General features: G+C 34.6%; 1 protein-coding gene across 1 annotated transcript; it reads left to right on the top strand.

Moving 5' to 3' along the window:
• The first annotated feature begins 4,372 nt into the window (after positions 1-4,372).
• sfrp1/5 (secreted frizzled-related protein) lies at positions 4,373-12,044 on the top strand. Its single transcript, NM_001078496.2, is given in 3 exon segments — positions 4,373-4,948; positions 8,826-8,900; positions 11,169-12,044. Coding segments are annotated over 3 exon segments (1,098 nt in total). The 5' UTR covers positions 4,373-4,383; the 3' UTR covers positions 11,627-12,044.
• Positions 12,045-15,494: the final 3,450 nt, after the last annotated feature.

The raw sequence follows: 15,494 nt of genomic DNA, 5'->3' as shown, positions 1-15,494 counted from the left end.
TTTTGTTTGTATTCTTTATTTTAAAAAGTAAATAAGTTTAACAAACAACCTAATATAATATGTGTAATGCATTAACAATTTTAAGTCACGACAATGAGCTCAAAATTCTTAATAACCTAAAAACACATACCACATAATAAAGTTTGTAGGTTTATAAAAGCCCCGCATAAACACGTTTAAATCGAACGTACAGTTTTAAGTTACCTAACACCACAACAGATATATTTACAATGCTTTACCCCCAACATCGTTCTGTACAGTATTACTTACATGTTTACAAAGAAGTAGTATTATTATATGTCACCGAGACAACAGGGTGGTGTGGCCATCTACAATTGTATTATTTTGTCCTACACTATTGTTGAAAGAGAAAGGTTGCCTGGGTGAACCATTATCTTAAAATAAAAATTAAGATCAACTTTTGAAACGTAAGTCATCCATATCAAATAAAATAAATACTTCACCCGAACGTAATCTACAGTACAATGGGGGAAGATAGGAGACTTAGGCACATATTGCCAAATATTTCAAAAATAAAAATAGTTGACGGTTTTGGGGTAATGCCACGAATTAGTACTATAGTAGGATGAGGGAACATGGGACACCGTTTCATTCTATTTTGTCATCCTTTTTGGTAGTAAACAAAGAACATTTAAAGAATTATTAAACCGTATCCTCAGGACTTCCTTGGACCGTTGTTACTTGTTTAAAACACGATCATGATATTTGGATATTATGTAAAGGTGTCCCATCTTCCCCCATCCTACTATATCATTCCTTAATTGACACCAATTTAATTAAATATAATAAAACACACGAGGAGTTATTTAGCGATCCGCACAACAGGTAAAATTTTACAAATTCGAAAACACACAGGATAAGATGGGACAGTTTAAAATCATAGTTAATTTTGATTAATAAGTGTATTAATAATTAGGAATATACGTAAATAACACGATATAATACTGTACGCTTTGAAATTTAAGTCTAAACATTCTTTTTCTTGCCCTACTGCTATAGTTTTTAACATGTTACCTATACATTACATTATTACATAACAATTGGTGTTGTTAGAACGCAACGGGTAATGTTCGAACTTCAATGGATAAATATTGTATCCTACAAATGTATATGCACTTGTATTAACAAAAAATTGATTATAACTATTGATAATTTTTTTTTGCCAAAAATCAGGTATTAGTACTCTGTTTTTGGCACAAGCCACTTCTTATAAATTATCACCTAGTGCAAATGACCAAATTTCGAATATACTTTCAAAATATTATCTTTATATTATATCAATATCTTATACTTAAGAAAACCCCCTGAGGTATAAATTACTAAATTAAAAGCAAATATTTTAAAGTTTGGCAATGAAAACATTCAAAACTACAATGTGGGGGAAGATGGGACTCTAAATTTTAAATATATTCACATTATTAGTATTCTGCGACTTGTAGTTAACCTACCGAGTTTAACAGGCTGTGCTAGTTTCTTTATTATGTAAACTTCATATATATAACATTAAACCAATATTTTTTTGTTGTTTTTATGAGACAACTAGTTTTATGAGACAAAATCAAACTGTACGAAATATTCAAAGTTGTTTTATGAAGCTATGAAACTAGTTTAATCGTTCGCACACGCAAACTAAAAAAAAATCGTTGGCTTTACTATGATTTAGCGAGCATTAAAAAATAGCACCTTACTATTTCGCATTTTTACTTGTCTAAAGTATACTGTTTCTATTTTATATATAATTTTTAATATTTAAAAACAGTAAACAGCTTTGACGGGCGTTTTATAAAGTCGTGATAATACTGTCGAATATTTCTGTAACCTTTTTTTCCTAATTATCATTAAATGGGGGTCCGTAAAAAAAATTAAAAAGGAGTCTCGTCTGACAAAGTGTCCCATCTTCCCCACCTACTATATATCACATCGCTTAAACACTCGTATATGTTACCTTATACTGTTGGACAAATGTTTCTTTATTAGTGACGGCTTTTAAGAATTACACTTTTTCTCAAGTTATAAGTTACATGTGCTATTGAATTTATAGATATTATAATTTATTTTAAAGATTATTAATAATATGCTTTGTGAAAGCCCCATTCTACCACATTAACATTCTCTAGAAATAAGTGGTGGTATAAGGACAAGAAAACAGTTATTCATTAACGTTGTTGCTATGTGTTCTACATACTAACTTAATTAAAAACCACATATTAAAAATGGAAGTAAGTAGTTATTAACAGTTTCTTGAACCATTTGAACATGTTTTTCTTTTCGTCGATAGCAGCTGTGTTTCCATACTCATTGTTGCTTAAAACTTAAGTAAAATTACCTTTGAGTGTTAAGCTCTCTTTCTGGGTTTGAGGATATTACGCTCGATGGCGCAACGCAGTCACGACACGCTTTAAAAGAGAATGGTTTTAAAACATGGCGCTCTCTATAACGGTTATAGATAGAGGGTGCCATGTTTTAGAATAATACAATATCCTTAAACCATTAGATGCAATCTAAGCATAAAATGTTTGTGAATCTATTGAAAGTATTTTTAAAGCGCAGCAGTGTTTGATAGGCGAGAGATTTCTTCCGCTGTATATACAACTTTGCATTCATTCTGTGTTAACTTTTATTAATCGGAGTTAATGGCATTAATCGGAGATCTCTTAATTTTATTGAATGAGGTTTCTTTTGTGACGTGTCATTAGACGAACACTTCCTGTTAGTTCGACTATTATTATTCTAACCTAATTAAAGACACTCCCTCCATCTACGGGTTCTCATAGAATCTACTAATTACATAAAAGTCCAACAAAAACAAGTTTAATCGATTGACTCAAACTCGTTATCAGCAAACAAACGACTTGTTTACTTTTTTTCTTGTCCCGTTAACAGATTAGGAGTTGGTGCCAGAGGATTGATTTCATTGTAATCTGTTGGTGTTGTGGCTCCAATTTAAACAAACGTGCTGAAACTGGTGCAGCTTACAGGGCTTAAATTTGGTTACGTTTTATGCTACACTAATTTGATAGCAAAACATTTGTGCAGTGAATAGTTCGAAATGCTGCTGGAGTAACGAAATTTATAGGATAGCATATATGGCAGATGAAAGTCAACCCTTTCGTTGAGAAAATTCATGTTACCGTGACATTTTAGTCAATTAGGTGAGGATTGACATGGAGTTTCGCTTGGTTGTAGATTGTACAACACGACATGTATAACACGATAACATATATAATATTACATTCACATGCTTTGATAGTGACATCCCTTTAAAGAATGAATGTGACAAATACTAATTCATTTTTCATGGTTATGCTTCAGCGATTCGACAGCGTGTAAGAAAAAAAGCATCATCAACATTTAGCGAATTTAGAACTTTGTGTATGCCGTACATATGCCAGTGACAATAACCCTGCATACTATAGTTGCGGTTTAGTTTAGTGCGACGGTTAGAAGTTTTATATTAATATTTCAATAGATTTTTGCGTTCTAGGCTGTAGTGGTTCTTTTAAAGAAGGTATGATAAATTGTATGATATACAACAAAATATTTGCCATGTTTTACGAAACACTCTAGTGATAAATTAATTTAGCTTCGATCAGAGAAACACTATGTGTTCAACCACTGTTGATCGATAAGAGGTGCAAATTTTTTATCGTGAAATGGGTCGATAAGCCGGTACAACTAAGTACCAGTTGCTTGCTGTGTTTCCTCGGTAGACCGCCGATCCGATCTGCTGATTTCGAGTGGGCTGACGGGCGCTTGCGGGCCAATTAGGTTTCAATTTACGGCGGATATCCCGGTGAGGCGTCGATCTCAACAACCCTTCGATAGTTGCTTGGCATTTGTTGTCTCAAGTTGGTTTATAAGATAATGATCCCCTTTCCTAAGCTAGACAAGTTAAGATATTGGTATGTGCGACCATGTTATTTACGCTTTGTATTTGTCTACAACTACTGACACTCTCCCCGGAAGGTTAAAATTAAACAAGATATCCAGATGAATGCCGTTTTACCTCCGTTTAGTTTTTTAATTTTGCGTACAATCACACATGAAATAGATTTTGTCGGATCAACTGCATGGGATGGTTAAGGCGTATTCAAGCACTTTTCAAGTTTTTACATTCTGAACTTACCGTACAAAGGCGTTTCTGGTTCCTGTCTGGCTCGGCGCTAATCGGAATTTGACAATCTCTCTTCTCGTCTGCGCGAGAAAAAAGTTAACTAGGCTGTGGATTAGACCTAAAACTGTGATATCATCAGACAGTAGACATCGGTTGTCAGATACGGGTGGTGTGACCGACAAGCTTTAGTGTTACGAGTCTTGGTTTAGTTCTCATGTATAAAAACTATGTTTTTTCAGAGCCCCGAAATGGGATCGTGGATAAAAGGAAACTGTTCTAGTAATGAAGACATTTTTATAAGCCTTGCGATATTAATATTATTAGTAAACAATGTTCAGAACTGTTGTGGCAGCCCGAAGTTCATGGCGGATGGTACAATGTACGCACGGCCTCCTTCTGTATGTGTCGACATACCGACGTCACTAAAACTTTGCCGGAACGTAGGTTACACGCGCATGGTGCTACCAAATCTTCTGAATCATGAGTCTCTCACCGAAGTTGTGCAACAGGCAACAAGCTTTGTTCCTCTGTTGTCAAGACACTGCCACGCAAACGTCCAAGTTTTTCTCTGTTCACTTTTTGCACCGGTTTGCATACCAACACCACCCGGTGAATCGATGAATGGCCCGATTCCACCTTGCCGCTCGCTCTGTGAATCGGTAGAAAGACGATGCGGCCCTATTATGCTGGAACACGGATTTTCCTGGCCACTCATGCTTAACTGCAGCAAGTTCAGCAACGAAGGTCTGTGTGTAAGTCCAGATGTCAATGGAAGCACAACTGCTGAACCACCTTTACCTTCGACTGCACCAAGTAAGTATTTTCACATATTATGTTGTTTGCAATGTGTATTGATATAATCACAATATCACGACTTTTTACTTCTATGCCACCTGTAACTGGTGGTTAGATATAGTATGCCAGTAAACAGCAGCTTTATATCTTCGTGACTTACCTTAACTATAACCATTTCCGAGTTGCGGTAAGGTCACAGACACAGTGTAACCAATTATTTGTTTTCCGTAAATAATTACATATTAAAATTTTCAGCTGCATTTTACTAATATTAGTATTTATATGTATTTGTTTATTATAATTACTATATACCGCTTAAAGTGCAATATTAACAGTTTGTTGCGTGTATGGGGGGTTTACCGTAGTTTTGAAAACCTTAAATACTTATTAGTAAAATATTAACAACTCTGGCAGAACGCTTCAGGACACAAACGATAAACATTGTTTGCTAATCTTAAATCCATAAAGCGACTTAAAGCAGCTGGCAGAGTATGTTCTTATTTTTTGAAATAAAACGGCGGATACCAAACAACTTCTCAATTATTAAGAAATGGATAACTTTCCCATATATCGTCTTAACAATTCTTTCCAATCAAGGGTTGATATAAGTCTTTGTTATCTACAGCAGTTTCGCACATTTGTAATGACGCATTGTCCTGTGTAAATAATATTCGTGTTCCAAGTTAGTGACGCATATACACCCTCTTTAATATCAAGTAGGGTTTTCAATCTCCTTTAATGAAAAAACTACTGTGCGTGGTTTTGGTTTATCGCCTCCCCCTTGGTTTATAGCACAGACTTGGTCGTTTTGTGTTGACATCGTTATGATGTCACACGGCTACCTGATTTTGGTTAATTGGCCCACACTCGAAGTAAAGGTGCGCAAATATTTGAAAATGGCCTGTGCAGAATGATAGATTAAATCTGGTGTTCACTCTGTGGCAATGCTCGCCACATTAAGTGAATGCGCCAGACGATAAGCAAACATTGTCTATGTAGCTTTATAAGATCAAGGTTCTGCCATGAAAACAAAGTCTGCTCATGTTCCTATAAGACCTCTATAAGGCTAATGAATTCAATTATCTGTTTATTCTAATTGTTTCCTGTCGTAGTTTTCAACCGCCCGCATTTTTCTTAAGGTAGCATTTGTAAAACGTTACTTTAATTAAGTATTGTTGGCGTCTGTATGACGTATTCTAAAGCTGCGCAATTCAGAAATGTGGGTGGCATTACTTAAGTACTTCCGAAATATTCGTTAATGGTATTGTGCCTGTGACCCGGTGCATTGTCACTTTCAGGCAGAGTAGTGTGTGATAATTGAAAACGCCCACTGATTCGACATATTTTGTTTGCTCTCAGTGGCGCGTCATTAAAGTTGGGTGGCGTGTCTCAAAACATTTATTTAAAATCGAATACAGGGTCGTAGAGTCTGGATAATACGACTACAGGACCAAGCAAATGCCATGTCTCGTTAACCACAAACCTCTCGACAAAAGTGGGAAGGTGGCGACATACCGAAATATATTTGCCCCGTGACTAATGCCCACGCGAAGTGAGTCCTTCATGGGTTTGACCCATGTCTAGGGCAAGCGCCGAAGGTCTAACTTTTTTACCATTGTGTTTTGAGCTCTATTCCTCTTTGGTTGTTGCCACAAAAAGCAGATTGTATCTGAACGAAAGTGACAACCAAAATTTACCCACTTATACAGACATAAACCTTATATTATTTCACTACTGATACAAAACTTTGGCTAAGTTCCGAATTGCTTTAGAAATAAAACATCTTTAATGATTTAACATTTTTTATAAATACTGCTCAATTCTTAATTTATTGCTGTATTGGTTTAAATAACCAAGTATCTGTAATTAGTGTCAAGATTTTCTCCAACATCTTAAAAAGACAGCACACTGTTTAGACTGTTGGTGATCGCCTCAAGCACAGATTTGTACACTAACAACAAACCAACTTAACAGTGTTTCCGCAGGAATTTTTACATTTAACATGTACCTTAGATTGAATAAGTGTTTTAAACTGGTCATGCTCAAATTGACGTAAATTCCTAAACGAGGTTTGCAAAATATTTTCTGGTTAATTCATGAATAAGTATTTGTTTATGAAACACGCGTTTTGGGAAAACACGAAAAATTGACGCTTTGCGTATAACAAACGTAAACATTGTTACCGCTTGTGACAAATTTGGTTTGAATTACGTTTAAGTGTATTTTACAATTGCAATGAAACTTGACATATATTTTATACACAAAGATTAGTTTTTATTTCTATAATTTATTTCCATAATATCTATTGTAAAGTACGGAAATGTGGGACACTTAAGTACATATTGCCTCCGAATTTAAAAATCGAAACAATGGCGACTTTGGCGTCATGCCATGAATTTGTAAAGTCATACCTTTATTAATTGACACCTAAAATAAATATATTGGATGGGTTATTTTGCGATTTGCACGACAGGTGGGGTAAAATGGGATACTTCAAATTTCTTCGATTAATAAATGAGTTTACTATTAGGAATACAGCATACAGGTAAATACCACAAAATTGAAATTGCGCTTTGAAAACCAAGTTGAATCATTCTGTATCTTTTCCAACTGCTGCAGTCTTGGCTCTTGGCATTGTTTTAACCAAAGTAAATAAATTATACAATTGATATCTATGTTTTTTTGGTTTAAACAACAACTGCCATTATTAGATAAACAATTTATAAATATCGTGTCTTTCAAATGTATATAAACTTTTAATAAATAAGAATGTTTAAGCATTTTTATATTTTCATATCAAATTTTAGCTATATGACTGATTTTTTGAATATATATTCTTCATGCGTTTTCTTAAAGTTAAAAAAAAGTTAAAGTTTGGAAGAAAATACCTGCAAAACTGCAATGTGGAATAAAGCTGGACACTAAGTTAAAAGTTTTCTCTTAAAATTATTCTGCAACTTGTGTATAATTAAATAAATTTAACCGACAGTGCTGCAAGTTAAATGTACAAATTTGAACTGGTATTAGAATGTGCTTATTTTAGCCATAATTTAAGACAAAACCGAAAACTAAAACTAATTTTACTGCATAAAATCCAACTGTATATAAAATGATTCGGCCTATTTTTATTAAACCACGATACTTGATGTATCGGTTAAACACGTATAAACTACAAAATTTCGCCTGTTTTAAGGTGAGTTAGTGGGCATTTAAAACCATCACTATGCTATAGTACGCCCTTTTCAACGTTCTATTTAACACCAATATTTAATAGTTACAAACAGTTGATGCGCTGTATATAGCCGTGGAATACTGTTCAATAATACCATAACATACTTTTTTGTTTATTATCAAAATGGGACTGTAAGATTTATGTTAAAACAGTTTCTCACTACACCCCGCATCTAATTAAGTTTCACCCAACGTCGGTTTCACCCCATTATATAAAAGTGTACGAAAATTCGTGAATAGTTTGGCAATTTGATACTGAAAGTGAATTACTCAAATTTTACTATATACTTAAAATATCTAGAATTCTTTTCCACTTATTATCTTCACAATTTAGGTTGCGTTTTGAATTTAAAAACCGAATTATTTTCTCCTCCGTTATTAATTTGTATGTGTTTGAGGTAAAATTTTAAGTGGCTCTTGACCTACTATGCCACACCACTGAGATCAAAGTGGTGTATTTGCTACACAGGCATCGCAAATTTTGAAAAATCACTTCAGCATAAAATAAACTTGTAATATTGTTAAACAAATCAACGTATCTCACTTATTTAACTAAAAATATAACAAGAAACTTATTCCAGGTAGTTACGTTTATTTGTTCTCTTTCTAGTTACATTTTTCTCTCTTTTAACGATTGTTAAATCCTTTTTTTTCACTTTTGCAGATCCAGTTTGTCCACCTTGCAGAATAGAATTGCAGAGAGACACCTTACTTGATAACTATTGTGCAAGCGAATTTGGTAAGTTTATGGTTTTATGCTTTCTTTGTTCCACTAATTCTTGGCGAAATGAACATTTAATAATCTAAATCCAATCACACAAACTGCTTTCTCTGGGATTTCGGCGAGTTATAAGTTCACGGTATATAATTGTTGTTGGTGACTGGTGAAAAATTTAGAATTGGGAATATTGTATATTTCGAGCTGTTAGCGGGACAAAAGTGTTGATTTTCCGTTTAGGCAACGTTCACTTTTAAAGAATAATTTAGTTACTAGTGTTTATTAAGCAACGCTAATAAAAAATAACTCTTTTAAACATACCGCCACAGGAATTATGTATATACAATTATCGCTTTATGCCCGGCTCAAAATAGTGAATAAAATTAATATTGTTCTTCCTCAACTCGGTTAACAAACGTAACGGTTTAGTATTGAAATTAACACGAGGTATAAAAGTTCGGCATATCATCACGTGAATGAACAATCGTTCTTTGTCCTAAATTTGTTGATGCATCTTCCCATCGATTGTCGATGGCAAATAGAAGCCCCTTTCTCACATTTTCGCGCTTAGTCAACCCTGTGCAAAATTTAAACCTTATAAGTTGAGCTTACAAAATTTATGTTACCATAACCTAAAAAAAGTTTTAATGTCGTCAAAGAGTATACCGCGAATTTTACAGTTTACATTTTATCTATTTTGGACAAATTTAACAAGCAGATGACGTAACCTGTATATGTATGAACCTGTATGAAGGTTTCCGTACAAAGGGTTTAATTCCAGTGGTGTCAATACAGGATATAATTCATGTCGTGCTTATACGGAAATTAGAACTTTAATGAGACGGTAACTTCTTTAAACCTTACAATTAAAGGCGGCTCTGTTATCTTGTTCCAACCGATTAAAGAAACCCATTTCGTGCAATTAAACGCAAATTGCGAACTTCGCCCACAGACTAACGTGCTGTGCATACTTAGACTTTAAGCCTACACACAATCATGTTGACTGTTTCCTAGAATTTAGGAAAGATGAAGTGTATAATTGTGCCCACTAATTCCAATTATCAGTATATCACCATCACGACTTCCGAATACAAATGTTATAAAGTAAAATAGAGATAACCGATAACGAATTAAATAACATCAAACATAGAAAAGAGAAACCTAAGCCCTACTATCACGCGATACGTTTCATAATTTTCGCAAGGCTCAATTATCATTCTGTTGAACATGACGTGTTCTGCTACGTGAAAGAATCTTGACACTCAACAGTTTCCCATGTCGCTTTATATATAGGTTGGTGGGAAAGATGTGATACATTTTTATTTTAATTTCTTGTCTCATTTGGTAGTAAATACATGCAAAGTGTATTCTCTTGGCTATATAGTATACACCATAGGCCGTTGTTAATTGTTTAAACCACGATTAGGATATTTGGATACTATGTTTTAAAGGTATCTGTCTCCCCACCCCAAAGAAGTAAACTTCATTTTAATAATTATCTACTGGAATGTATTGGAATCCAATGGTTGCTACCATACAGGAGAAGTCAAAATAGTACGCTGCATAAAATTCCTTCTTGGTTCAATAAATATTTCTATATTTAAACCGCTAACATTATTTCCGACTGGACAAGTTATAACGAATGGTATAATCAATAGCCGTCGATATTAATATAACAGTATTGTTGCTAAAGCTAGTATTAGTCAGAGATGTCTGGCGTTGTTGGTGGGGTTTGTCAATGTCTCACATATAATAACATACGTGTTGGCCGAAACTTATCGATTGCTATTAGAAATTTTGTTATATCGGTTAGAGTACGAAGTGACAACAAAGAAGTAGAGGTTGAGAAGCAATTGTTTTATTGTGTAGTCATTAAAATAATAAATTTTGAAGTCAGTCTGTGCATGTGTTTTAGTAGATTTAGCTTCAGAACATTTCCAATAAAAAATATGTGAAAGTTACTAAACCTGATGGAAGCGGTTAGTTAGAATTTAACCGTTGGTCCAAACACCGCTATCATTAGTCATATATCTTCACGTGTATTAAGTACAAATGACATTTCTTTACAAAGTAAAATGAGCAATGTACAGAATTATTCTATTTTTAATAAAAAAGAGGCGTCAAGTGAAGTGGCATGGGTAAGGGTTTGAGTGAACCAGTGCTTCTTTAATTGAGCTTTTAAAATTCCGTGCGTGCATGAGCGAATGTCCATCTTTTATCTTACAGACAACCGTAACACTTCGTAGCTACATGAGTTTAAGATTATAAATGTTTTATTTTTGTTTTTAGTTATTAAAATCCGGGTCAAGAAAATCAAAAATAAGAAAAGTCGGGGAATTCGAGAAGTTTTTGCCGATAAGAAGAAAAGAGTAATTTATAAAAATGGGCCACTCGACAAAAGAGATAATAAAAAAATGAAACTGTACGTGATCGGTAGAAAGAGATGTACGTGCCCTCAGTTGGACGATGCAGTCACTAAAAAACCCCGTCGAGGTCGATCGGAAGCAGATGAGCACTCACGTTCGAAACGGGGCGCAAGAAAAAAAAAGAACAAAAAGGGAGGGAAAAAGAAAAGAAAAAAGAAAAAGTTTTACCTCGTAATGGGTAGAAAAGATGGAAGAAAGCTTAAAGTCACAGTTATTCATGCGTGGGATAAAAACAAACGTATCCTAAACACTGCTGCTAGAAACAACTTTGGCGCAAGGGATTGTCCATCCTTTGATAGCACTGGTTCTGCTGGGAGATAAAATCACCTTGTTTGTATCTCTACGTATCAGCACTGCCACCATGTGGACAAAATAAAACGGTTGTACAGGAACATTATCCCGTATTAATGCGGCTGCCCTTGATATTAAATTCATTTTGTCAACCGTGTGCTATCTAATAGAAGAATGTTACTTAAACTATCCAACAACTACCCTGTATGTTGTTTTGCCAAACGTTCACGAAACGAATTCATTTAGAACTGGTACCTGTATACGTTTATATATTCTTTCTTGCTGCCGACTTGCAAATTTTAACACGACGCTAAAATAGTTGTATCTATAATCTTTCACGACAAATTCGCTTTTGCTATACCAAAATCGCCATTGCGTTTAATTGTCTTGCTTTGTGTTAAAAATATTAAACTTGTATTTGCTATTTTTAAAGCGCATTAGAAAAAAATGTAGAAATTCGTTCTTTTGTTCGGTATCATAGACACAACGTCGCGTATAATTACTTCTTGATAGTTAAGCCCAGTTTTGTTCATTAGTATATTCACTGCAATTAGTGCTGAGGCGCATTTGATGTTTTTTCTGTGAGAAACAATTATCTGGAGATTCAAGTATAGCATACCAAGTTCCGGAAAATTCGCCAAAAGGTTTGTCCAAACGATCAAACCGTTTTAAATCTGCAAGCTATGTTATCTACATTACTTTTTTAATCAACGAAGCATAGCTGATAAAGGGGCACGTAGTCTATCATAATACGTTGCTAAAAGGAAAGGCTGGAGAGAGTTTTTCGCACAGCTATGTGATTTCTCGATGAAAACATTGATCTGTGGTGTGTACTAACTGCTAAAAAAGTTTTAAAAGCTAATTTTTTGTAGCAAGAGTGTACACGTATTGTTGTAACACGGATGTACAACCATACGTTTGTTTATTGTATGCACGAGAATTATGTTAATTCAAGAGTTTGGGAGTTGTGATTAATAAATAAACAAGGTAAACAAATATGACGTTGCAACAGTATTACATCACGAAAGAATCTATCTCTTTGTACAACACAGCATATGCAAAACAAATACACAATGTTGATTTTATCTTAGCTCAGTATGTAAACATAAACAGGCGGAATGTGCGCATCGCGCATTAAAATGTGTTCATTAACTTTAAAGAAAGCACGTTTTTTGGACAATTTGCTATGAATCTTGATTTTTTGCATACAATGCACCATTATTTCCGAGTGCCAGCAGATAAATGCTCAGATTTAAAACGCTATATTGCCCAAATTAATGGAGATTTATTAATTTTGAATTAACAACCCTCCTATTGAATGGTAGTAACCAAAGTTAATAAAGCGACGTTGATTCTTTCTAACTCATTCAATGTGTATAGTTAACAAACATTAACAACAGGTTGTAAATTTAGGGGATGTAGATGTAAATATGTATATAAACACTAAAGAACCAGGATTCACATATTGTTTTTATGTATATATTACAGTTCCAGCTGCGGTTCTTATTTTTGGAGAGCTAATACGCAAAAATGCGAAATATTATAGCACGATGGGGGAAGATGGGACACTTTAGCACATATTGCCAAATATTTCCAAAATCAAAATAAATTGCGATTTTGGGGTAATACCACGAATTAGTTCTATCATTCCTTTATTAATTGACAACAATTCAAAAATATATAATAAAACACACGTGGAGTTATTCAGCGACCCGCACAACAGCTGAAATTTTACAAATTCGAAAACACACAGGATAAGATGGGACAGTTTAAATCATTGTTAATTTTGATTAATGAGTGTATTTATTATTAGGAATACACGTAAATAACACAAACTAATACTGTACGCTTTGAAAACCAGGTTTAAACATTCTTTTCCTTGCTGTACTCTACTGCTATAGTTTTAACATGTTGCCTATAACAATTGGTATTGTTTGAACAAGAATGGGTATTACAATGCGGGGAAAGTTGGGACTCTAAATTGAAATATATTTACATTAGCAGTATTCTGCAACATGTAGTTAACCTACCGAATTTAACAGGCTGTGATAGTTTCTTTGCCATGTTAACTTCATATATATAACGTTTAACCGATATTTTTTTGTTGTTTTTATCTCAAAATTAAAGTCATATTGACCCCTGCCTATTTTCTTTATGCTTATATCTCAGTGTTTTTTTTTTACAAAACTAAAACTAGTTTCATGAAACAAAATCAAACTGTACGAAAAATTCAAGGTTGTATTATGAAGCTATGAAACTAGTTTAATCGCTCGCACACGCAAACTAAAAACATTCATTGGCTTTACTATATGGTTTGGCGAGCATTCAAAAATAGCACCTTACTATTTCGCATTTTTTTACCTGTTCAAAGTATAGCCTACTGTTTCTATTTTACATATTTTCTTAATATTTAAAAACAGTAATCCGCTTTAACGGGCGTTTTATAAAGTCGTGATATTACTGTCGAATAATTCTGTAACCTTATTTTCCTGATTATCATTAAATGGGGGTCTGTAAAAAGAAAACTCTCGTGTGTTTTAATATATTTTATTAAATGGTTGTCAATTAATAAAGAAAGGATAGTACTAATTCTTGGTATTACCCAAAAAACGTCATCTATTTTGATTTTGGAAATATTTTTAATATGTGCTTAAGTGTCCCAACTTCCCCCATTGTACTATATACCAAATTATGCTGGCGTGATCGGACTCGCGTGATCGGAAAATGACAGTAGTTATAACACGGGTGTTCATACAACCACGCGACAGCTTTCGAATTACCAAGTATACTGTTTGTTTTTTTCATTTTGATGTGTGGCTTATAATTTGGACAACCCACTAGTGACCACTGGGTTGGAGCAATTGCCGTCAAGTATCTTGTCCAAGCTAGGACATTTAGACACCCGGCAAGAAATCACACGGTTCTGTACCCTCAGTTTTAGCAACTGTATTTGTCTGTTCGTCGAATCGTTATAACATTCTCATCCCGTCATTTGTTAATCTCGTCATTTTTTGTTAGTAAATTGCGATTACACAACAGTATATATAGCAGGCAGAAAATGGTTTGAAGGGAAAAAGGAGTGGACGTATGGGCGTGATACATGGCGATAACGAGGTTAGAATGAATAGAACATAATTGGAAGCATCGGCGCTAACTCGGTTAACAAGAAGTTTGAATGTGCTGACGTCGTGTCTGAATTGACCGGCGCCGTGGCATAGTGGTTAGCGCGCTTGCCTGTAACCCATAGGTAATGGGTCTAAGGCTCGACGCGGCTACCTTTGTGGGCGTATGTGTCCTTGGGCAAGACACTTAACGGCAATTGCTCCAACCCAGTGGTCACTAATGGCTTGTTCAAATTATCAGCCATACATAACAATAATAGAAAAAAAAACTTCCAAACAATAATCACCCACAAGTAACATAAATGGTAACTCGTAAGCTGGCACGAGGTGTTAAACCCGTGTTATAACGACTGGCGTTTTCCGGCCACGCCAGGATAAAGTAAGTTACATTCATTCATAAATTTGTACCATTGTATTTGTTCCGACAGCGTCTCGGGGAATGCGCAATAGCGCCCGGTAGAAATATAGTAGGGGGAGATGGGACACCTTTTCGTTTAGTTTTCTCTTTCCCTTTGGTAGTAAACAAAGAACATTCAATGAATTATAAAACCGTATTCCCACGACTTCCACAGACCGTTGTTAATTGTTTAAAACACGATCAGGCTATTTGGATATTATGTATTAAAGGTGTCCTATCTTCCCCCACCCTACTATATATCAATCAGAACGAATATATCACGACACCGGCAAACGATACCGGAGTGGTGAACGTGAAACTACAAGCTATCTAATAAGCTAAACCGCGAATGTTTATACTTCCTCGCTACATCCCAGAA

The sequence above is a fragment of the Ciona intestinalis genome, unplaced genomic scaffold, assembly GCF_000224145.3.
Source record: "Ciona intestinalis unplaced genomic scaffold, KH HT000095.1, whole genome shotgun sequence".
In the NCBI taxonomy this organism is placed as follows: Eukaryota; Metazoa; Chordata; class Ascidiacea; order Phlebobranchia; family Cionidae; genus Ciona; species Ciona intestinalis.
The sequence above is the reverse complement of the archived record's forward strand: the minus strand, read 5'-3'. Positions and strand labels throughout refer to the sequence as shown.